At 41.0% G+C, this 26,416-nt stretch overlaps 1 protein-coding gene across 6 annotated transcripts in view; it reads right to left on the bottom strand.

Moving 5' to 3' along the window:
* LOC18432527 (SLH domain protein) overlaps positions 1–26,416 on the bottom strand; it is a 43,377-nt gene that overhangs the window by 7,445 nt on the left and 9,516 nt on the right. For 5 of the 6 annotated variants that reach the window (XR_016048674.1, XR_016048675.1, XR_016048673.1 and 2 more), the window contains 2 exons: positions 22,365–22,568; positions 3,964–4,052 (listed from right to left, as the gene is read on the bottom strand). Coding sequence is in view for 1 of the 6 variants with exons in the window: in XM_006842630.4 (XP_006842693.2) it covers positions 3,964–4,052; positions 22,365–22,568 (293 nt within the window). In the remaining 5 variants the exon portion in view is untranslated. The remainder of the gene's footprint in view (positions 1–3,963; positions 4,053–22,364; positions 22,569–26,416) is intronic. The other variant, XM_088857141.1, reaches the window with a different exon arrangement.

The raw sequence follows: 26,416 nt of genomic DNA, 5'->3' as shown, positions 1-26,416 counted from the left end.
CCTACCTTCTTTGCTAAACCCTAGCTCCAAGCTCTAGGTCTGCGGCACATAAGTTGAATCACTTAGAGCTCGCCATCATCAAGGTATGTGTCATCTTTACCTCCCTCAATATCAGGATCATTCCCTTCATCGGTGTGCATGATTTCCTCCTCATTTCCCTCCACAGATTTCCCTTGCAAGTGTATACCAGCTTGGTGGTTCAGACAATCATAAGATTATGATCTGTGTCCCGGCTTGCCACACTTGAAGCATACTGCCAGTTTACTACTGCTTTGGGATTATTGTATTGTGTTAGATCTGCGTTGGTATGTTTGGCCCTTAAATGACCTCCTTCCTCACTACCGAATTGATTAGAACTGTGCCCTACTGCCTCCTTGGACTTTGTAGTGGCTGTTGCTTATCTACAAAGCGACAGGCCCAGATCTGCACAACATGGTCTTGGCTTTCAAAGCAAGTTTCTACTCCTGATCCAAAGTAAAAATCTGATGCATGGACAACTTATCTTGTATTGCCACAGGCAGCCCACTAGTATACCTTGCAATCAGCGGGTCATCAATCTCCCAAATATCATTCTGAATCAACAACTGAGATAAGGGTTCTATGAAATCCTTTACCAAACCATCTTTCTGCCCTAATTGGCACTTCCAATTAAAATTATTTCTTATGTTTTTTATTCTGCACGAGGCATAGCAATTGCCCCTACCTTGAGGAGACAGGATTTGAACCGTGACCTCAAGGTTATGAGCCATATATGCTGTGGTTCCTTACTTCGACAGGGTGCAAATATATAAATTTTATCCTTTTAGATACCTTTTTTTCGGGCAGAATTTGGTAAAGGGCATATAACCTGTGGGTGGAAATTTCACCTTCATATACCTTTCCATCTTCTCCCAACTACGGACCTCTCGCTTTCCTTTTCTTATGCAATCGACCTGTATTTACTGCCACTAAAACAAAGTATGGCCTTTTAATCTAGTACCAACAGATCTTATCTTTTTATGTTCCGCCATATCCTTCCATTGAAACAATTGTCTGACACTTGCAAACCAGTCTAGGAAGTCATCTAGCAGAAAGTGTGTCAAATCTTTGAAGACAGCCTCCAAATTCGCCATGCCTCGACGGCAACCTCCCCTCATACGGCCTCTTCCATGCAACCCTTATGCAATCATCCTCGTGTTTCTAAAAACCTGGATGCCCCACTGCGTGGAGAAAATCGATATGCTCTGATACCAATTAATGCAGCACAAAGTATTGATGGACAAGATTAAACAGAAATTAGGGCTTGAAATTCAATAGATTCAGTAAGAGTGAAGTTTAAGATGCTTCAGAGCAGAAAAGTCTCCCTTCAATGACAAACTCAGCAAAACCACTATCAAACCTCTTTACAAAGTTTTCAATCGGCACTCTTCTAAACCCTAAATTATAATAAAACGCCAACTACCCCTAATAATCAATAAATTCCAAACAATTCTCAAAAACCCCACACCACCCCTAAATAATATTGTAAATTCCAGAAATACCCTGTGAACAGTAACCCATGAATAATAATCCATGAACAGTTGAATAAATTCCATGGAAAAGAGAAGTTTTGGCCAGAAAAAGGGCAAATGAGGTTTTAGAAGAGAAAGGGAAGGTCCGATTTCCATGCCATAGAGAAGTATGGGTAGAAAGAGGAGCAAGACTTTGTTAGCTAACTCTCCCGAATCTGAGACTAGGAATTTGGCTCTTCTAATGGGTAGGACAAAGATTAAAGGGGATGGGGTTACACAGGCCATTATGGATACAATTCGCGAGAAATAAGAGGGCAAAGAGATTGTCAAGCCACCATTTCTCATTCCCACCTTAAAAAACCTGAAACAAGACTACATTTCCTGGTGAGATTCCGGCATTAAGGTCACTGAAACTCATCCCCAGCTTTTGCAGGGTTATTCCGTCCTTAAAAGGTTGAAGGCGCTTTTTACAGAGAGAGGGGGCTCATTCCCTTTGCCGGAGCTTAGAGTCCATAAAATATAAAGTTATCACAAGTAAAGAAAAAATGTTATTTTATAGAGATTAAGTTATACAGAATACCACCGGCATGTCCATCATGAATAATTTTATAAGGGACTTCACCAACAACAAATATATTTTCATCACGAGTATTTTTAATCTGAACAATGAATTACCAGTGATTATGGGTGCACCCAAACTGGCCCTTAGTATCTATTAAGCTCTCAAAAGTTTCATTAAAAATAATTAGCTTTTTTCAGAAACTAACACAAAATCATTTTCAGATATTTTAATATTTTCCCATTTTATTTCATCAAGGAGCGACCAGCAGGACTCTGCAGGCCTGATGAGGACTCATCGAGGCCACACACCCCAGACCAGGCCTGAGTCCAGAGCTAAGTCCAGGTTTTCAAACACTAGCACAAAAAATATGGCTGAGTTGACCATCATACTCATCAGTTCCCAAATGGTCAGACACAGGGTTCACCTGCCAAAGTGATGGAATCAGATACTAAACTTGCAATGAGTTGGTGCAATGAGAATTCCAAGCCAGGATTGAAGTTCTCCCACCTCATAACATGGATCAAAGAGGTTCAATGTGATTTCCAGGACCTATCATTTGCCCATATTCTTAGGGAATTGTCCAGTCTGTAAAATTGGGCCTTGCTCCTCAACACTATGGACCACATTCCTTCACAGGAATACAATAGATGGGGACACAAAACCTGGCAAACTTAGCTAGAAATAAAAGAGAAAATTTTCACAAATATAAGGTGAACAATCCACAAATGGAACTCAAGAATAACAAAGACATCAGTTTTGAAAAACCCAAGAGAACTTACTTTTTGCCAACAACATGATACACAAAGACGAATTTAGAAATTCTAAGTAGACTTAAGTGAAATCCTTACATCGATAGAAGATTTTAAAGGATAGACTATTTACAAAACAAAAAGAAATTAACTAATGTCTATGCAATTATCCTTTGCAAAAAAAAAAGTAAGAAAAAGAAAAATTCAAATTAACGAAGAGAAAGGTGCACTAATGTGAGCTCCCCATTACAACTAACAATAAATGTTCATAAATCACTTTGCTTACTAGCTCTGGAGGGTCATACAATCCATACTTGTATTAGAAGAAAAATACCAAACAAACCAGTGTTGCAAAAACATGACGGATGTCACCTAGGCAGTAGGGGGGGGGGAGGTTGGGTTTCCTGGTGCCCAAAGCACCCACCAGGTTTCTGGACGACCCAGGTGGAATAAGAAAGGTAGGAGGTGTTTGATTCAACTTTTTTGGGTCTAAACTCTGTGTAAAAACTAAAAAATGCATATTGAGGCATAACGCATTAAGAATGCATAACATATAGTCCAACCATTGTCCATACACAGTAAAACAATGCATATTGAGGTGAGGTCGAAAGTATTTGAGATTTGGACAATTAGTCAATAAATCTTTAAGCAAAATAGGAAAATATAATCCAACATTCAAAATTTTCAAATTCAGTCATCAATTCAAAATTTTGTAAATGGAAAATTTTAATTTTTTTGAAGTTTATCTCACTCTAAAATATGAAAAATGGGGTTAGGTTACATAAGCGAACCAACCAACACCCCCCACCCCCCCCCCCCCCTTTTCCTTTGGCCCCCTTAATTTTGGAAAAAAGAGACGCATTTTCATCTCTAGGCGAGCGTAGGCATTAGGCCTGCCCAGGGGTAGGCGCTGGGCACCTGCCCAAGGAGGCTCTGCCTAGAGGTGCCACCTAGGCTGGGAGATGCACCCAGGACCCTCTGGCCCACCTAGGCAGCCATCTTAGGTGCTAGATGGGCTGTTTTTTGAATCCTAACACAAGCTAAAATATCCCCCTTCCCCATGCAGTCAAACTCAATATATCAAGATAAACCGGTGCCACAAGACTAGCATAGAGAGAGAAGCAAGCAAATACTACAGCAGAAATCATTGCAAATAACAAACCTTCAATTTCTTGAGGACTGATACAGACTCCTGTTGAGTGGAATCAACAGCAAGTGGGATAATTAATGATTCAAGCTTTTGTGTTGATGCTGTGGCACAAAAGATTCTGCATTAGGGATTTCGGGGTAATAAGGACTATCTCCAACAAAGAGATGCCCATAAAAGTAATGAATCTACGGAACAAAGAATATTTACATAGTTGCAGGAAAACAAGAGGTGTGCGGAACTGAGTTCTTTTCTTTCTAACGTATTTTCAGATGAATTTTATCCTGGGTATTCAAACAAAAGTTTGAGTGATAGATTGCATGATATAATAAAGTGGTTAGAAAAGAAAAAAATAACCTACACAAGATTAGAAATTGAATTTCTATGAGCATTATTAAACAATCATAATTAGAAGTTTAGAGATCAAATGCATGCCTTTTGTGAGGCTAACAATGTCACTGCAAAAGTACCCCTCTAGTACATAGCCAATACCAATCTATACAAATTCGGATCTTCAATTCGACAACACCCAGAATTTATCTAGCAGTTTTTACAATGCTTACAATTTGGTAGATGTCATAAAAGTTAAAGGGTCTTTTCCTAGAGAAAAGCAGCAGAGAAAAAAAAACTATGAGAATTCCATATCTAATGTGGGGTTTCACTATCATTCAAGGACATCAGGTCAATCATATTGCAACCTAACAAATTTCAGAATTCATGCCACACAATCTTGACAAACTTTCTTAAACTATTATGCAAAATGATCTCCATAAAATTTCTTCCAATATCAAAGTTTCCCAAACTATTACGCAACACAATCTCCATAAACTTTCTTCCAATATCAAAGTTTCCCAAACTATTACGCAACACAATCTCCATAAAATTTCTTCCAGCATCATTAGTTATCAAAAAGCATATCATGATAAATCAGCACAAAACTTCAATATTTGCATAATGTCAACAAAAAATTCCAAACTAGGAGGTGGCAATCATGGACGACCAAGTTCTACAGTATCCCACTTTGTCCAGTTATGGCAACCACATGTAGCAACATTGTGAAGCATAGAGCTCTTCCAAAAGATGTGATGTCACATTTCATTTTCCCTTGTAAGGCAACCATAAATGATATTCAAATCCTATCTATTAGCTAGATAAATGTGCCTTTTCCTATTCACAATGAAAATGGTTTTCATCAGTGTGGCTGAGCCCAGGCAGAATCAGGGACCTCTAGTCCATGAGATTATTGTGATAACCGACTGCAACAAAATCCTATATATTATAAACTAGGCTCTATTTGCACATCATTGTGCAATTGTTTATAAACAGTAATATAAAGGGCAGAATGGCCCCAAAGCTTGGGCTAGCTACATAAGGAAAAAAAAAGCCTCGATTTGTATATCTCCAGAGTCCTAAATGGTTGACCAAAATATGAACATATTTCGCAGAAATATTGATTGACCTTACAACTTAAGTGGGTAAGTGAGGCATTTATTCATTGAATATGAATGAATGCATTTTTTTAGCCTTTTTATTAACTAATAAGTTATAGTACACCATGGTTTCTTTTGCCCCTACTGTTTTTGGAATTGTTAACTTTGTTGAAAGAGAAAGAATGTACAGAGTATAAATTGGCAGCCCACAGCCTGGGTGGTCTATACAAAACCCCACAGGAGGGTGCCCTATACGAAAAGGATGAGCTGTATCTCAAAAATTGCTATACATCATAACACTGAGTAAGCCATAAATACATAAAATACAACAAAATCGAAGCTCAAAAAGGTGCTAATAAGGTTCCCTGAGTGCGGTCTTTAGTTGCTCCCACTTTAGCGAGGGCGTTGGCTGTAGCATTGGCCTCCCGCCAGGTATGCCACCATAAGATGTGTACAGGCTTGCAAATATGGAAGAACTCATCAAAAACATGCGCTAATCTTCAAGGACAAGCGGAGGAACGTGAAGCCAGCCAATAATGTTTTTGGCGCTCCTCAATAACCAAAATTGGACTCCAAGTAGGATTAAAATTCCTTAAGACCTTCGAGTGCTGCAAGAACCTCCGGCTGTGGTGGAATCGGCGTGCCACAAGGATTGGGAGAAGGAAAAAAAAAGTGTTTCGTCTAAGTGTTTTGGTCTTTTTATCATATTAACTTCCATTTATGTTCATTATTTACTTTTTTGGTGTGTCATTGGATCTAGAATTTTCTTAATCCAATCCAATATCAAATCCCCATATAGTGGGCTTATTGTATCAGTTAGAATGAGTGTCATATCTCTTAAAACCTTTATCTGAGTGTTCACTAACCTTCTGCTTTCCCCATAGTCCAACCAACTCAAAAAGTAGTAAAAAGTCAATAACCAGCTCTTCATTAACAGCCAAATTGGGATCCTCATGACTAGGAAATGTAAGCCATAATCCAATGAGTAATAATCCAAGTGGGCATCCACCATCCACTCCCAATGATGACCACACAGGAACTAACTGTACCTAGGTGAATGCCCCACCTAATAATGTTAGTTTCCACCATGCGTCAACTAGGACAATATACCCCTCCAAACCAGGTATAGGATACTCAATTAGGTTACAGTAGACCATTCCTTAAACACTAAACCCAGTAACCATACCATGACTTATGCAGAATACATAACCATCGGTTTATCACCAAGCGGTGCAACCCCATCCTCGTGTTTCACAACCAATAACAGGACTGACCACAAGCTGAATTGTAAAACCCCACTACAAGGATTTTCATAGAACCTAAAAGTCCAAAACCCACCAATTCCAAGCCACTAATTGTGATTCTTAACACTCTGCCTGTCCAGGCCAACAGATGCCCCCCTAGACTTGAATGTTACAAACAATACAACAGACAAATGCCACATACCTCTCGCAGAACACGATACCATTACGATATTTCCAGCTAAGATTCAAATCAGTCAGATGTGAACGACCCAGTTCCATAGATGGATGCAAAGGAATGGACCACAGTAGTCCACAGACATAAAAAGTAACAAGGCAACAGAAAAGAGCACCTCATAGCCAAACAGCCTAGGAGATGCAACACCTCAGGCCAAGTTGTACCCACAACTGCCAACCTAGCACCTCCGACCCATGAACTACCCAATCAACCATCCATGTGACTCTCAAATCCACCCATGTACCCGCCCGTTGCCATTACATCACAACAAACCCCCCACCCCAGAATCACTCTCCATCAAATCCTAACCCAAGTGACCATGTCACCAAAACCACCAACCTGCCCCAAACTGGTCCCACCAAAACCAAATTTCACACCTAAACCACGTATCACAAAACCATCCACCGCTATACCACCCATCAGATCAACATACAAATCCCAACATACCCAACCCCAACCCTAACACGCATGAATTAATTGAGAATCATGCAACTATCCCAGTATTAATGGAGAGCCAAAGCCCAATATCCGGCAAAACCATAAAAGCTAATGACTGAGCAACACATGCTATGGAGCCAGACTTCACCCTGTCGGATGAGGCAGAATTTTACGTATCCAATGACCCCACCCCGTCTGACGAGGATACAACACCTCAGCACAGAGTGGAGGTCCCACAGCCAACTCAGACTACACACCCCCTCCAAGGAGCTGCTCTATGTATCTCTCGATACCCAAAATGTGGTCATACCACCAAGGAGAGACACACGTGTCACTGACACCCTGCTTGAGGTCAATCACACCCCAACAGAAGAACCATGTGGTAGACAAAGATGTGGCTATCCAGCTCAGTAATAGGCGCCCACAACCATCCATGGTAGCTGATTCAAACACTAAGGTGCCACTCTTCGGCTTTACATGAGGCCCACCAATGTTCCTAATCATCACCCAACTCAGCCCCTCACATTCCCCCCCTCGAAAAAAAACAACTCAGGCCCACGCTTTCAATCACCAACCCACATGCTTGGACAACATTACATCGACGAAATACCTCCTCCCCCGAAACCACATATAAGGCCTCACCTACTCAAACTTTCTATTCTCTCCCAACCAATGAGCCCAACAACACCCTCACCCAGCACAACCACACCACAACACCCTCCAAACACCTTCCCCTTATCAATGCGCCCCCCCCGGACCCCGAAAAAAAAAAAAAAAAAAAGAACACACCCCTCTTTTTGTCTCCTAAGGGGCCAATTCTTCTGCCCTACACAAGGCCCACCAGTGATCCTAATCATTACCCTACCCAGACCCATCATTTCCCCCCATAAAACAACCCAGCCGCATGCCTTCAATCACCAACCCACATGATTGAAGCAACACCACATCAATGAAATACCCCCAACACTACATATAAAGCCTCGCCTACTCAAACCGTCTATTCTTTCCCAGCCTTTCCTCCAACTAGTAAGCCCAACAAGACCCTCATCCAGCACAATTACACCAGCTCCAGCAATAGTAACACACCCCAATATTGCAGCCCCTGCAGGTCCATAAACCGTCCTCCCCACACCACATCCGCTACTGATACCCCCGCCCCCTTGGCCCGCATATCTCCCCAATGCTCTCCATGCTCCCCCCCCCCCCCCCCCCACAACCACCAAAAATTCCAAACACTGCCATTTCCCATGACCCAAACCCCCCAATATTGCAGCACCAACCGGTCCACAACCTCTCCCCCTTCTATTGCAGCACCAACCGGTCTACAACCTCTCCCCCCACTATTGCAGCGCCAACTGGTCCACAACCCACCTTCCCACACCATATCCGCTACTAATACCCCCACCCCCTTGCCCCACATATCTCCCCACTGCTCTCCATCCAACCCCCCATTCCAAACACTGCCATTTCCCATGACCCAAACCCTATACAACCTCAAAGACCCTATCTACGTGTTCGCGGACATCCATCAGAGAGCTTTACCTTTTCTCTTTCCACCTCTCTACCTCCCCCCCCTGCCCTTTTTCTTCTCTCGTTTGTTTCTTTCAATCCTTTTAACAACCCCTTACCACCTTTCAACCCATTAACACCACTCTGACCCCACCACTGAAATCCATCGCACCTACCCCTATGACTACCCAAAACCTTTTCCAGCTCTTTAACCTACAACCTCATTTGCGACATTAGAGGCCATTGGAGAACCACATTATTCATTTGAAGAAGAAAAGAACCATCCTTAACTATTCAATGGAGCACTCACCACAGAGATCCTAGCCATCCTATACTGGTCAAAAGTAGGAGACATCAACTGAGCTTTCTTCCTCAAAATTGGCAATTCTAGGCTTAGAAGCCATCATTCACATCAGTGACAAACCAGCACTTTGACAAGTCTAGTGAGATTCATAATGCCACCTTATCTTTCCTCAAAAACCCTGTTTCAGCAACTACAGCCCCCTCCCAAGAATGGCAGACATTGCCTTTCACATCCTACCTCACACCAAGGCCTTTTGGCTCAAGAGACCTAATGCAGCAGAGAATTTACAGAAAGAAATCAAAGAACTAAAGTTTTCACAGAAAATAATGGTGGAAGCGTAGAAGCCAAGCTTCCTAGGTCTCTACTGTAACCAAGCCTCTCAAAACAAATAATATTCAACTCTACTTCTAAAATCCTATACTGACCCCTATTTATGGCTAAAACCTTAACCCTCAAATCCTAATTCTAGTATAATTAAAACTTTTATTAAAACAAAATCTATAATGACACTTTTACCCTGATGAAGAAATAGTTCCATAAGGACTACGAACTTCTCCCATCTGTCCCTAAAATCCTAAAAATTGTTTTAAAAAAATTAAAATATCTAGAAAGCTTAAAAACCCTAAAAATTCCAAAAAGTAAACCCCTAAAATTTAATTAAAAATTCAAAAATACGTAGCATCTTGTCTTTGCATTAGACTCCCATAGTTGGAGAGAACATGTACCAAAGTTTGGAATCGGCTAAGATGAATCCAACATCAAAACCACCTTCTTCTTCCTTCTTTGTTGACTCAGAGATTATTTATGGTAGGAAGAACTCTTAAGGAAACAGATCATGAAATGTGTGCTAAGAATTTTATTTTTTTGATAAAAGTTAACTTTTGTATTGCTATAAAGAGTTGGAATACAATTTGGGTTAATCCAAGAGTACCCACTAGATGGGTCTCTCGATAAAAATAGGTCAACCGACCCAATACAAAAATGGGCTTATAAATCTGCCCGATTACAATAGATTTACAATGAGGTTACAAAAATGGGCTTATAGGTTTGCCCGTTTACAAAGAGATGTTCTATTGCATGTACCAGTGTTCGCAAAATCGAACCAGAATGGTTAATCGGACATGGGCCCGGAAGCGATTTAACCGGCCTAACCGGTAAACCAGCCGATTCAACCGCTCTAACCGGGCAAGTCCTGTATGATAAAAAAAATGTTAAAAACATAAAAAATATATAAACAAAAAATCTATTAAAATATGAAAAGCATATAAAGAATGTGATTAAAACAAAACACAGTTGAAAATTAATGAAAAAAATGGATATTAATGAATAGATTTGTGCCTAGGGGTATTTTTTAAATTTTTGAAAAAAGATGGAAAAATATAAAAGTATCATTGACCAAAAAATATTTTAATCTTTACCATAATGTATATTAAAATAGTGTTAAAAAAATCGACTTGACCAACTCTTTTTTTTTAAAAGAAAATCAGAAAAAATTAAGTTATATATAATATAGGCCATTCTTTTTGTCAATTAAGTAGTAAATGGTGTATTGGTTAGTGGGTTTAATAATACAGGACTTGTTTCAAGTTCAATTCCAGTGGGCAATAATTTTTTTGAATCAATGATAATTTAAAAGAAAAAATGCTGGCAGCAGATTCGAACCATGATTCACATACCACTTAACCGTCAAAACTAACCAATAAACCATTCTAGTATATGTGATATAAATTTGAAGTAGTATTGTATGTAAAGTTTAAAAATATTGGTTGATCACCAAAACCGCCCAAAACAGGAACCGGGCGGTTACCGGTTAGATCGGCCGATTTTGCGAACACTGAGGTGTACCCTCTGTGGTCCAGAGCAAAAAAGGAGAATGGACCGAGTTTCGTCTTCTACTTGGGCCCTAACCCCGTCCTTAGCCAAGAGATCGACTAACTCGTTTGATGTCCTCGAGGTATGCATCCAGAAGACAACCATATCCCTGCAAATGTGTGCAATCTCATCAAAAATCGAAGCAAGATACCATGGAGGTGTGAATCTCCCGGTTGCCCATGATATGATATTACACACATCTCCCTCCAGTATAAGGTTTCGCCCCCAAGATTGATTGAAGCTTTTGAGGCCCAACAGTAGGGCCATCACTTCGGCATGCTAAGAATCTTGAAAGCCTAAATACTCGGAGAAAGTAAACAGGATATTGCGATGTTGGTCTCTGAAGACACCACCAGCACCCGCATTGCCGGGGTTCCCCAGAGAACAACCATCGAAGTTGAGCTTTATGACTTGTTCTGGGGGTGGCTGCCAGTTGTGTGATCTTTGTGCCTTCCGTGGTCGATGGTACAATATTTTTTCCCATTGGCTTAGGAAAGTATTCGGTGGGAACCCCGCAAAGATCCGTTGGTTGGAATCCCAAAGAGTTACTAAGGATGTAACCTTGTGGAAGAGTGTTGGACCTTGGGTAGTAAGGCCTTGAAATAACCTGGAATTTCTTTCTATCCAGATCACCCAAACGATGGCTACCACAACAGCCCTCCTTAGGATCCGTCCAGCCTTCGACCAGTGTGAAGCATGGTCCGCAGAAATAAGGTCCTTGACCATCGGGGGCGTACCCCATTGGACACCGAATAGCTGCAACATTTGACCCCAGAGATTGTGGGCCATGTTACAATGAATGAAGAGGTGTGGATTCGACTCTTCCTCGCACAGACACATGACACATCTGTTGGGAACAGGAATCCCTTTCTTTTGAAGCTGGTACTGTAAGAACCCTCTGGGACCCCACTATCCAGTTGAAGGTCTGCACTTTAGGGGGGGGGCTATTGTGGACCATATCTTGAATAGTACTGATTGGGGATTAAGGGAGAAAGTGGGAGGTTGGATAAGTCTTTTGTAAAAGGAAGCCACATAGAAGATACCAGAGGGGGCAAGAGACCATACGAACGAGTGCCTCCCTTGTGTTGAAATGAACAAACGATGCAAGGCTGCCGAAAGAGAGAGGAAGTGGCTTGTTTCCTCTTCGGAGAGGTTTCTTCTGAAGGAGGGGTTCCACACTCTTCGGCCTCCCACCAAAACCATTTCCTCTGCCATGGCAGAATATTTGTTAAAAGCGATGGAGTAGAGGGAAGGGGAAGAGGTCCCTTACAGGAGTGTGCCCAAGCCAAAGATCTAACCAGAAGCGCACTCTTATTCCTTCTCTTGGATGAAACCTGATGAATTTTTTGAAAAGTGTGAGGGAAGAGGTGAAGGACCTCCATGCTCCTGAGGCCTAGTTCAAAGGTCTCCTCTCTGGCACCCAAATGCCTTCAGAAATCTTATATTTACAGCGTAAGACCTGGGCCCAGAGGGAATCAAGCTGAGTTGCAAGACACCACCAACATTTGCCTAAAATGGCTAGGTTATGTTTTCTAAGGATCATGATACCTAAACCCCCCTATAGTTTGTGTAAGCAAACTTTACGCCAAGAGATTAAATGGTATTTTGTTCTCTCTGCCTTACCCGACTAGAGAAAATTCCTCATAAGTTGATCCAGCCGGTTTGCCACTAAAGTTGGCATTTGGAAGAGAGACATGAGGTAAACCGGGGCATTGGCCAGTGTTGCTTTGATCGATGTGGTTCGGCCAGCCTAATAAAGGTATCCCCCTTTCCATCCAGCCAAACGCCTATCAACCTTGTCTATCACATGTGACCAGTGTCTCTTTTTGGGTTTTCCCAATCCCTGAGGAAGGCCAACGTAAGTTGTTGGAAGGTCCTCAACTTTGAATTCCCAATTTGGGATAATCTCTCTTATTTCAGCGTTGGCTATCGCTACCCCCATCATTATTTATTTTTTCATGTTGACCTTGAAACCTGTGGCCACATGGAAACATTTGAGGTAAAGCCTCAAGTTTTCAATTTCTTGTGAAGAAGGGTCTACGAATACCAATGTGTCATCTGCATATTGCAAATGAGACACTGTAGGGCCTCGGTGAGAGGTTTTGAAACCCAAGAGGAGACCTGCCTAGTAAAGGCAGGAGATAGATCGGCGGAAGATTGCTGCTGTAATGGTGAAAAGAAAGGGGGAGAGAGGGTCCCCTTGGAGTAACCCCCTAGAGGAGGGGAAGAAACCTTTGGGGTTCTGTTTATGAGGATCAAGAAATGAGGGTGAGAATAGCAACCTCTCATCCATTTACTCCAGCAACCTCAGAACCCCATTCTTGCCATTGACTCATCCAGTATGGACCAATCAACATGGTCGTACGCTTTCTCCCAGTTTATCTTAAAGATGGACCAAGTTTTTTTGACAAGTGCCTAGAGTGAATGCACTCGTGTACTATTAAAGCTCTGTCTAGGATTTGTCTATCTTTGATGAAGGAGGACTGCAACTGTGAGATGATAGAGGGAAGGATCTGTTGTAATCTTGAGGCCCGAACCTTGGCCAGAATTTTGTAGGTGGAGTTGAGCAGACTGATTGGGCAAAAGTACTTAAGCTCCTCAACCCCTTCAACCTTGGAAACTAAGGCAATAAAGGCGGCGTTGATGGCTTTGTGGAGAATTTCCTGATGGAAAAATTCCACATAGAAACTCATGAAGTTTGGGTGAAAGGTTTCCCAGAAGATTTTGAAAGGTGCTATGGGGAACCCATCCGGACCGAGGGCTTTGTCTTTGGCTAATTCCTCTAAGGGTTTCAGGATTTCCTCTTCCAAAAAAGGTCGCTCAAGCCAAAGAGCCTGGTCTTCCAAAAGAGTCAAAAATCCTAGTAGGCCATTTTAGGTTTGGGACCCAAAGGGGTAATGTAGAGGACCTGGAAGTAGTTTCAAATTACCGATTCGATTTCTCCAGGCTGTACCAGATAGCAGTTATTTGACTTGATAGTCGAAATGGTATTGTATCTCCTGCGACAATTTGCTATCCGGTGAAAGAAGCGTTTGTTATGGTCCCCTGCTTTTGGCCAATTTACTCTTGATCTCTGGAACAAGTACAGTTCTTTTTTAAGGGTGGAAAAGTATTCAAGCTTGGTTTGGGTCCTCAGGTTTGATTCAGAGTCTATCAAAGGTCTGGACTCTTCAATGCGGTCAAGATCTTGTATGGAGTTTAGGAGGGAGGACTTAATTTGAGAGAAATTCTCGGGGATGGATTTCCTCTAGGTCTTTAGGGAGGTTTTGAGGAGTTTAATTTTGGTTTGGAGCCTATAGCCTGCTCTTCCTGAAACCTGGCCAGAGAAGGAGTTCCACCAAATAGGAATCAAGGTGGGCAGAGACTTTTCTTCAAGCCAAGCCAATTCAAATCTAAAAGGTTTCGGTCCTCTTCTGATGGCTAGGGTGTCTAAAAGAATCGGACAATGATCAGAGGTGGGTCTAGGCAATGCCATGGCATGAGAGCTCGAAAAGAGTTCCTCCCAATTTAGCGATAGGAGGAACATTTCAAGTTTAGAGAGGGAGGGATGGGGCGAGTGATTGGACCACGTATAGTGGCTACCTTGTAATGGGATATCTAAGAGTTCATTTCGGAAAATAACATTCGAAAAGTCTGACATTCCTTAAGAGATGGTGGAATTTGAGTTTCTCTCGTGAGACCATCGCGTGATGTTGAAGTCTCCACCCAAACACCATACAGGGTGGGGTAAGGCAGCCACAATGTCCAATTCTGACCAAAGACATGGTCTAAGAGAAGGTAAGCAAGAACCATAAATAGCCGAGAATTTCCAAAGTAGGCCATCGGAAACGGGTGAAAGAAGTATGGTAACGGAGAATTCCCCTTAATGGAATGAGAGGAGGATATGATCTGCCAGGTTCCAGATCACCCAGATTCCCCCTGAAGCCCCGTCCGCAAGTACAGCGACCCATTGGCAAGGCCTTCTAACCCAGACCCGACAAATATGAAGGAGAGTGGGCTCGGGTAGTTTGTTTTCAATAAGGGCAAGAATAGCGGGAAGGTGTTTTGAGGTCAAGTCCTTGACTACGTCCCTTTTGGACGAGTGTCCCAAACCTCTTCTAATCCAAGTAAGGATCTTCATAGTTTGGGAATAGAAGCTGAGGTAGAGGCTAATCTGGCGGACCTCCTCAGAGATGGAGAGGAGATAAGTGGATGGGAGACCTTCTAAAGGGGAAGCTTCGTATGAGAAAGATTTGACTAGATTGAAAAGCTCCCTTTGTCCTTTAAAACTCACCTTCAGTCAGCTTTGAGCATCTGCAAGAAAGAAGCGGTGCACCGGTCCTTCAGGGCCATCATGCTGAAAGCTCATAATACGATAAATTTCCTTCATTCTCGCCAAATCTTTATCGTCCCCATCCCCGTCAACCCCCTCGGCGTTGTCCCTCGCGGAAAGGGGAGAGATGGGCATACTTGGATCCTCAGGTGACTCCATGGCTTGCTCGGACGGTGGTAGGGGTAGATGGTTGGAAGGGTCAAGGTCAGGAGGTACGGTAGGAAGGGCCTCTCGAAAAGAGGTTAGGGGAGAGATGGAGGGATTATCCGGGCTGAGGGAAGCAGAGGGGGGTCAGGGGAAGACAAGGGGGGGGGGGGGGATGGAATGGCAAAGGGAGGTGAGGGGGTAGGCAGAAAAAGGGAGGGAAGGCACGGTGTGACAATTTGGATTGGCTCAGCGAAGGAAGGAGGAGGTGAATCTAACATGCCCTAGGCCAAGAAGGATGGGGAAGGGGAAGAAGCATGGTTGAGAAAAGTTGGGTAATGAAGAGCAAAACGGGTTAAGAGGGTAGTAGGACTCAAGTTAGACAAAAGAAGGGAAATAAGAAAGGAAGTGGTGAGACTGGGGTGGGACAAAAGATGTGTAAGGCCAGGGATAATGGAGGGCGTAGTTGAAGTGGAGCGTACGAATTCTACAGATATGGACTTGGTGGGGAGTGTAGGACAAATGAGGGGCAAGTAGAGAGGAGATGAAGTCTGGATCTGGGGGGGAGGGGTCAGTGGAGTGCACAGCTACGATACCAAAGGGGAGCAGAGGTCTGTCCATAGGCGAAGGAAGAGAGACAGGAGAGGGAGGTTGGGGTTCAGGTACAGCCTCCACTGCATTATGGAGGGGAAAGAAAGTGACAAAGAGGATGGGAGGGGGGGAGAAAACAGGGAGTTGGGGTACAATAGGGTGTATTCCGGTACAAGGTCAGATGGGAGGGGGTGTGTACACAACGGGGAGGTGCGCTAAGAAATTGATTCAAATATATCAAAATTGGCATATTGCACTGGAAGTTTTAAACTCTGTTTCTAGACTTTTATAGGCTTCTTCTTACGTGAGTAGTTTGCAAAACTAATAAAGTTAGTTTAAACATCGTAAAGCTCTGAGCCCGAATTCAAACAAGTACCAATAATAGCAATCGCTATGAGCAAAATGTTATTCTCTATTGAAGTTGCAACCCCCAAAATCAGCTCGTACAATGCCTGAATATTCCCATCTTCAAGAATAAGATCTCGTCAAAGTTTCTCCACTTCTTCTTCCTTGTTGCCTTCAACATCCTCAACCGCTATTTCCTCTCATAATCCAAGGCCATAATTATTAGGTTAAGGATCCACCACTCTTCCTTTACGCCACTCTAACTCCAATGCTCTAAGCCTGAAGATTCCTCATCTTGTACAACTTTAAGAACCATAACCAAGCTTACAAACCCATCAACCTTGTGTTCCCCATATACCTCACTAAAAACTTCGTATACAAAGTCCATACCCCATGACCTCACATAAAACTTCTTGCTCAGGACGTCCATAACCAACCTTAAGGTTTCCTGGTTCTCGCCATCACAATGGCCATCATCTTCTTCACCTAGGGCTTCCTTGTTCACCTAGCCATCTAGGGTTTCTTCATCCTTTTCAAGATCTAACCTCTCCTCACTATCTTCAAGAGGAAGGGTCCCAATTTCCTCAATTTCTTCCAAAGATTCTTCATCAAAAATCAATTTACACACAGTATCTCGTTTTTTATCATAGAGTTAACCAACTAAGGGATCAAAGAAATGTGATTTAAACTAGAAATTGAAGGACATACCTACAATCAAAGTTTCCTCATGCAGCTTTGAGTCGAAGATAGGTTCTTCTTCCTCCCCATCAAAAAATTGATTTAATTAGGCACTCATCATAGGAAAGATCTTTGTTCCTCCCCTAGTTGTGAAGCAAAACGTCATCCTTTCCATGATTATGAAAAAAAATTCTCATCCACAAACTCATTCCAAAGATAAATCCGACTTTGTCTTGAACAACTAAATGTTGACCAAAATGGACTTGATGCACCTTGTGAATCAAATCCTCCAACCGCCTTCAACTAGAATGTTTTGATGTATTTCATACACCAGTTCCTTAATTCCCCTTTCCAGATCATTGAATTCCTCCCAATAATTTTGTCATCAACACAAACTCCACCTCCTCTAACAACCATCATGCACAACCTTACAATAGATCTTCTGGCGTTTTGGCAATGGGCATGCTTTGATACCAAATGATGAATATCAAATAACAAAAAGAAAAATAGCGAAAATAATTTATTGACTAAAAATTAATGGAAGCTAACTAGTCTTGCTTCAATGGCTCCACGAACTCAGAGATTTCCTAAGAACAATGTATTAAAAAAAACAATAATCAACTCTAAAAGAAAGCACTACGACAACCCTTATTTGTAGACCTTATTGGACCCCTTATTTGTAGACTCTAATGTAATCAGAACTCCTAAATAAAACTGAACCTAAATTTGGCACTTTGGAGCTTGAGGATAGAAGAAAAAAAAAGACAAAACTCATCTGAAAAATAAACCCTGAGACGATACTCCAACTTCACATACGTAGAACCTTTTCCTCCATTGAGGTGAAAGATAGGGCCTACACCTAGGCCTGCACGGCCCTCCCTAGGCATCAGTATGTGGGCACCTGCCCAAGAGGCCTAGGCTAGCGCATAGCGACCAGTCCTGGGCGGGCGTACAGGGCTTGTGCAATGTTTTGAAGAAACTGTCATTTTCCAATGGTCATTATTGTGAAAAACCTGTCAATATTTTGATTGTCACATATATTTCCTTTTTTTAGATATTTTCTCAAACTTCTCCTTTTTCTTTTATTTTTCTTATTTTCTTATTTTTAACGCTAATGCCAAATTCATACCATGTGAAACATAGACAACCAGTTTCAGTTGTTCCCCTATTTCCAATTCTTGAACCTCACTTAAGAGATGCAATATGATGTTTAATTGATCCCATTAACTCAAAAAACTGGCTGATTTCATAATCATACAAATCCTTGATGCAACCCAGAATACTGCTCTTCTAGATAAGAGAGACAAGCTTAAAGTTTAAAAGAGAGACAGTTGAAGGGCAAAATAGTCATTGAATATGTCCTTTTATGTCTTTTATTTTTTCTTGAGTCATTTTATTCAATTAGAGACATAAGTAGTATATAGAGTCTTTTATATCTTTCTATTTCACTTAAAGTCATTTATAATGAATGGTCATGATTAGATTAGATCGACAGCCGGGATTAAGTCTTGTTTTTTTTACATAAGGGATGTACTCAAGCATAATGAAGCATCTTGTTATAGAATTCATTCAAAACCCTAGAGCAATTAGTGCGCTCCTTCTTTTATCTTTGATTTTTGCATCTTCCTCTAATTTTGGATCTTTCCTACCTTCTTTGCTAAATCCTAGCTTCAAGCTGCTAGGTCTGTGCCAGATTGATTGATGCAGCCCAGAATACTGCTCTCGAGTATCTAGATAAGAAAGACAAGCTTAAAGTTTACAAGAGGAACAGCAGAAGAGAAAAATAGAAATTGAATCTGTCCTCTTATGTCTTTATTTATTTCTTGAGTCATTTTGTTCACTTAGGGGCATAAGTAGTAATTTCTTGAGCCTTTTATGTCTCTCTATTCACTTAAAACCTTTTATAATGAAGGGTCAAGATTACATTAGATGGATGGGCCATGATTAAGTCTTGTTTATACAAGGGATGTACTCAAGCATAATGAAGTATCTTGTTATGGCCCTTATTCTAGAGCAACTAGTACTCCTTTTATCTTTGGTTTTTACATCTCTCTCTAATTTTGAATCGTCCATATCTTCTTCTTTGCTAATCCTAGCTTCAAGCTACTAGGTCGGCGCCAACTCCCTTTCGCAAAAAATATCATAATCACTATTAACTAAAAACCTACGTTGTTAGTTTATCGAATAGTTGAGGCTCAAAAATGCTTTCAAGGCCCAAAAATGCATCCAAAGCCCAAAAAGTGGGACTTGAAATTTGTTGCGTGAAGTTGGCCTACAACAAGACCTTTCTTAAATTAGGAAATCCTAAGAGCAATTTCATATCTCGGCTAAGACAAAGCCCCATTACATGACAGCTTCCACTAGCCATTAAAAAAAAATTGTTACACCATGGAACCCAATATAATCGTTTTCTTCAACAAATTCTACCAATGAATCAAGATAAGAGAAATGAATGCCTCATTCATTGCTCTAATTCCCAAGCTCAAGGGTGTTGAGGAGATCAAACACTTCCAGCTAATTATTCTCCCAAAATCATGAAGTGTTTGCCAAAGTCCTGGTCTCTACACTAAGGGAAGTCCTTGACCATTTCATTTCACCCAGCCAAAGTGGCTTTACTAAAGACAAAAAAATTTCTCAACATAGCACTTCTAATACATGATGCCATACTCTCTAGGCATGTTACCGAAACACCTAGACTCATCATCCCAACTAGATTCAGGAACAGCCTATAATCATGTAGACTGGTCTCTGCTAGACGAGGTGTTGATAAGGATAGGCTTTGGGAGTAAAATGGCAAAAATGGTAAGCTTGTATTTCTTTACCTCCTCCATCCTTGTAAAAGATCGCCCATGCGATTTCTTCTAGCCATCTAGGGGAATCAAATAGGGTGATCCACTTATACCCTTTATATTCACAATCATCCCAGAATTTTTCAATTCTCCACATCAAGACTTTACTGAAGAGGACTCCTCACTATTTTCAGATCCTCAAGAAAGGGCCCCAGGATCTGCCACCTCCAATACACAGATGACACCCTCATAGTCATTAATGCCTCAAATGAGGAGACTGATAGATTATGGTTGTTTCTTAGGTCCTTTACATAGCCATCGGGATGAAAATGAACATATCCAACTCCAAACTCATGGGGGTTGCCACCAACCAAGATCCAACATTCCGCCACTAGGCTAGGCCGAGAGAGCAAACAACCACCATTAAAATACCTGGGCACACACCTGTGTATAGGTAAAGCCCCAAAATCCCTTTGGGACCCCATCTTCAAAAATTTCCAAATGAGACTTGCGGTTTCGAAAGGGCGCTTCCTACTTGGGCGAGTGCATCACCCTTATCAAAGCAAACCAAGAAAAGCAAGAGGAATTAGACATTAGAACAATTACTACCCTATTGGGCAAGTGCTTGTGGCACTTTGCAACCCAACCAGACCAACTATGGTGCAGGTCATATTCATCAAACTTGGAGCCTACTCCCTATGCTGGTTCCCAAAGGCAAACCAGCATGCCAATGCGCTCAGGGGCTCGGAGCACTGGAAGAGCATCCTTCAAAGCCAAGAAAAACTCTCCAAAAGTGTAAGATTCAAAGCAAATTGGGGATACTCTCATGGGAACTGTGGATCAGTCACCAACTATCACATGGCATTGGCCATCATCCCTTTACAAAGTAACCATCAACACTGAGGCCATGGTGGCAACTTCATTGAGAAAACCCAAAACAGCATAATTTGGTGCCCAACATTTAGAAGGACTCTGGATGACAGCAAGACCCTAGATCTCCTCAACCTCATGGAATCCTATAGGTGAGGACAAGATTCTATCGACACCGGCTCTCCCTATGGGACCTTCACGGTCTCCTCTTTCTATAGCTGCTTAGAAATCTTCCCGCCTCACAACTTGCACATACAAAAGTGTGGTTGCCCCCCATCCGGACGAAAGTGCAAGCTTTCAATTAGCTGGTAGTATCTAACAAAACCCCAGCCATGGACCAACTTCAAAGAAGGGGCTTCTCCATACCGAAAAGATGCATCCAATGCAAGGCAGCTGAGGAAACCCATAGCCACCTCTTCATCCATTATGAAGTATTCATCCATTATGAAGTAGTCTATGGGCACAGCTACTACAAATTTTCAAATGGATATGGATTACACCCAACTCATTATCCCAACTACTCTCTGTATACCACCCTACCCCTCAGCAGCCTGCTTCCTTTAGAGGCCCCAATTCTGGCCACCATTTGGAGCATATGCGGTAAGGCAAATCGACATATCTTGAAAGAAAGAAGAGGTCTTCATTGGCCATCACACATCACATCAGGGAAACCACAACCTTTGGTTCCAAGAACAACAAAATGCTAGCCTCTTCCTCAAGCGCGGCGCATGAGAGTAACTGGCCAAACATCCCAACCCTCAAACCAAAGAAACCATCAAGATCCACCCTTTTCTGAACCCTGCAACCTTGCACCATTAAGCTAAATGCAGACGTCTGCTCTTTGGGAAATCCACGACCTAGCGGTTTCATAAGCATTTCCAGGGTAACAAGATTCTGTCATTTTCAAGTTACATCAGAGCTGCCAACTTGACAACAGCCGAATTGATTGCCATCCAAGAGGGTTTAAAAAGATTTAACCCCTAGGGAAATATTTTGCCCATAGAAGAGTATTTCAAGCGTGGCATCTCTGCACACACCAGGCAGCTACCCATTCTTGGAGACTGAATCACATTTTTCACCATATTTTCAACCTTTGCAAGATGATCTAGACCTCCCTCCACCATATTCACCAGGAGCCCAGCTCAATGGCTAACTCACTTGCCAGAATTAGAGTAGCAGAAGGGACTGCGAATGATGAGCAGCACCATGATGGCCGCATCACCACTAACCATTTTTACACATTCTCCAGCCCCTACTGTTTTTGTACAAAGTAATCATAACACTGGTGTTGTCCATATACTATACACAGGGTTCCCTCTCCTTTTGTTAGTGGGACCTACTAACCCAACATTTTTTGGATGTAGCAAGCACACATACATAAAGCATCTGATTTGTGGATGCCATAACCTAACTTATCACTCATGGACCTGTTTTATAACTACCACTATATACTATAATACAAGTCAACTTCTTCAAAAGAAAAAGTACTCTCGTCAGGAGGGCTTGCGGTGTCCACATTTCACAGTCCACATTGCAAATGAAGGCACCACATTTATGTAAGGATAATCCTATTTGTAAGCAAAATCACAATCAAATCAAGTGGGAATACTTTTCAGAATCTAACTCTTGATTCTGTTGACGGGGGAGAAAGATACCTTGAGAAGTGCTTGCCTTCATTTTGTCAAGTGCATTATCTACCATTTCACTATCATAGGGCCCGTCTGTGTAAGTGATCTGATTGACTCCTGAAACATCAGTTTCAGAAGCTCCCATAGAATCAGCTCCATGCCTTGATGGCATAAAGAACCCCTGAATGGCATGAAGTGGTCTTAGCTGAGAATATAATTGAAACTTCAAACCTGCAGAGAACCCATGAACCACATTCCCCATTAATGCCTAAACGGACATATCAAGTAAGTAGTGCTACATGATAAGGCACATAAAGGGAAAAAAAAAAGTATATAAATTAAGAAATGTAGCCGAAAATTCAAAAAAAAAAAAGGGGTTTCCCTGATATTGTTCCAATACCAAAAAAATGGAAACCAAACAAAGGAGAAACTTAGGCCATTGCATATTATCTCAAGAAGACATTGTTATGCCTGGTTGGAAATTTGGAATCCTCAAATTTGAAATAGGATTTTGAGAGATCACTGAAATATTAATAATATATTATGGATCTCAACAGGGAAGGGCAGCACATAGCCCCCAATCATATTTGGTAGCATCAAAATATAATGGACAGTGTAGGGCTGTGAAATGTGGTTGTTTAAATGGAGTGTTGAAACAATGATTGCTAACTAATCCAAATTGCCAATAAAGCTTGCATTCATGATGACAACCTCCCCCACTTAAATCTGTATACCAGCTGTTAAAAATAGAACCATATGGGAGGTACATTCAATGCAACACAAAACTCATGGAGAACTGTTCTCCTTTTTCTTTTTCTTTTCTTTTTTTAAAATAAACAGCTATCTCAAATTGCATAAGACAGGAATCTCAAAGGACAACCTGAGAAAAGAGATAAATGAGAAGAACAAAAAGAAGAAAGATCATCCCTCTCTCTGCTGAAAACATCCTCCAGAGTATTGGAGTTACCATGGGTACTCCTCTTCTATTATTTTTTCTTTTTTTAAGTTCAAGGTAACCCCTAGAGAGCAAAATTCTAATAACATTGAGAAAATCACCTTCTCAATTAAATGAAAAATCTTAAGACACCAAATCAGATGTGTGTTCATTTTACGATCACAATATGATAAATTAAAAAGTCAATAAATTTTCAATATAAATGACTTATTTATTTGAGTGATTAAGTTTAGAGGATCCTCCTATGAGAGCACAATATACTCCTTTTTTTAAGGGGGGTTGTATTTTACATCCGTTCCGAACTTGAAGTTCTAGATCGATCACACCGTCTGGACCCCCACGTTTCAAACCAACCCTACATTTCTCACGAAGAAAATATAGTTCAGAACTCCAAGTTCTGACTTGCTTCTTTCATGAAAAATGTGGTTCGGAACTTGGAGTTCCTAATGGAGTATGGTGCCAAAAAAAAGAAACAAAAAGAATTGGAATTCGAAGCTCCAAACCAAGGGCATCTTCCAGAAAAATAAGAAAATAAGAAAACCAAAAAAAGGGATATGCATGTCAATTTGAAAAATTGCAGAACATTTTTTAATACCACAGAATTCAAGGGATATTTATATTAATTTCCCTTATCTCTAGTCAAACCGCATATGCTAGACTACCTTATGTTCCCCTCAAAGCAATTGTCGACCTTGAGGTTTAACAGGCCTAAAAGAACTAAGCAGAAAATGCGCTAAAACTAGTCTTAAGAGTAGAGCTATCAGTTGCCAACTTACAATTGAGAACTAGACCATTTGCAAGCAAAGTAGATATACATATTGAAACTAAAGGGCCAAAGAATTATAACATCCACGATGCATTTTCTAAGTCTAAAGGAACTACCAACTCAAATGAACACAGAACACTCTTAAATACTAAGTCATCCATTTCTTTTTATATACCCTAGAAGGCAGTCGGGAGGCCTAAAACAAGTTTAGGAACAAATCCAAAAAAGGCAAGTGTGGTAACAATGCAGAAAAAGGTAGGTCATAGCTTCCTTTACCTCTAGACATGCATAGAAAATATTTGTTTCCTATGGTAAGAATGTGATCCAAGGTGGCCAGAAGTCCATAAAAAATGACAATGTGCTGGAACAACAATGTCAACACTGGATCGGACCGGAAGGTTCAAGCTGGGAACCGGTGAATCAGTGCCTGTTCAACCTAGTCAGGCCCCAGGACTCACTAGTCCATTGAAGCAACCAGGGACAGGTGGTCCTATGTTTTGGTTTTTTAATAAAAAGAAGGTTTCAGAGGGGGTTTTTTGGCCTTTCTTATTTTGTATCAGGAATTTTGGTAAAAAAAGGGGGCTTAGGATTTATTGGGGAATAAAAAGACCTTAGAGAGGAAAAGGATTTGGCAAATTTCTCTCTCAAAAAAAAAACAAAAAAAGCTAAGGACTTAAGGGCAAAATTCAGCCATTTTTCTGATCAAAATCCAGTCAAAAGGAGGAAATCTTCAAACCCTAAGAATGTGTTTTTTTTATTTTCTGCGTTTTGATTTGGATTTAAAATACATAAATAAAAAGTTAACACTCTTCAGTTTTGGATTTAGTGCTTTTAAAAAAAAATTGTCTATGAAAGTTCTATGTTTTCGGTTTGTTTTTTATTTTTGAAGAGCTTTTACAATTCGTAGAAGTCATAAAAATGTAAAACCAACAATGCAAAAAAAAAATATATATATATATATAGATCAAATTTTATTTCATTTTTTTATAAAATTTATTTTAGGGGCTTTTACAATTTGTAAAATCCCATAAAAAATAGAAATGCAAAAAGAAAAAAATTGAAACTTTGTTCGAGATTTTTTTTTTTTTTTTTTGGTACGTTTGATTTTTAATTTGATGGGATTCTAAAATTTGTAAAAGCCCTTCAAACTACAGCTCAAAAGCAAGAAGCAACGGCACTAACGCGCATTTGTTTTCTTGCAAGAAGCAAGGGCACTAACGCTTTCCAGAAGGACCCGATCGGACCCCTATTTTTCTTAATGACTCAAAGCGCTATGGCTTTTGAAATACACACGAAAAATAAACAGAGAGTGAAGGGCTTTCATTTTGTGTTTTATTTCATTTTTTTGCATTTCGGTTTTAAGGGCCTTTACAATTTGTAAAAGCCCTAAAAAACAGAGAATGAAAAAAGAAATTCACTGTTTGTGCATTTTTGTTTTCCATTTTTTGTTTCAAATTTTAAGGGAATTTACTGAAGATGCAAAAAAAAAAAAAAAAGGAGAACAGAAAATTAATTTTTTATTTTTGTTTTTGGCATTTTTATTTTTAAGTAGTAAAAGCCCTTGAAAAACAAAAAAATGCAGAGAGTGAGAGAGACAGTTTGTTTGTGCTTTTTTTTTTGTATTTTCAGTTTTGAAATTGGAGGGCTTTCACAATTCATAGAAGCCCTTAAAAAGTAAAAATACAAAATACAAAAAGGCAAAAGAAATATCTGAAAGTTCTTATGTGCATTTTCCCCTTTTCCGATTTTTATTTTATTTTCCATAGTTCTTTCAATTTGTTGTATTATTCCACCGGTCAACAGGTGAACCTGTCCTATCTATAGCTGATCTGACCCAACCGGTGACCTCACCGATTCAGTCACAGGCCTGGTCATGACAACAATGGCTGGAACCTATATAATTGATAAGCCAAAGCAATGTCCTCAATCTAGTATGATGGTCACAAAGGATGGGAATCTCTATTTGAATAAAAAACCCAATGTTACAGCTCCCACTAGGAATATCTCCGTCTATGGCCGAAAATCGTCCAGGCTTGGGATGGCCCAACACGGGCCCTAGCCAGGCTAAGGTCGGCCCCATAAGGCAGACAACAGACCCAAGCCCAATCATGGCCGGACGAGCCATTCCAAATACATTACTTAAAAGAAAAGGGAAGAATAAGGGGAAATGGGCCCTCCAACTGTGGTGGCCTTCCTCAAGACATAACTTGCGGCCCAAACCTGATTTTTTCAGGCCGGGCCAAGCCGTGCCCACCAGCCAATTGCCAGCCTAGCTCCCTCATCAAGAAGAGAGTTTAACTAATGATACACACACATGGAGGGGGGGAGAGAGCAAGAGATGTACAAAAATACATCCCT

This window comes from Amborella trichopoda, chromosome 13 (assembly GCF_054954075.1).
Source record: "Amborella trichopoda isolate Santa Cruz 75 chromosome 13, AtrichopodaSantaCruz75HAP2 v2.0, whole genome shotgun sequence".
NCBI lineage: Eukaryota > Viridiplantae > Streptophyta > Magnoliopsida > Amborellales > Amborellaceae > Amborella > Amborella trichopoda.
The sequence above is the reverse complement of the archived record's forward strand: the minus strand, read 5'-3'. Positions and strand labels throughout refer to the sequence as shown.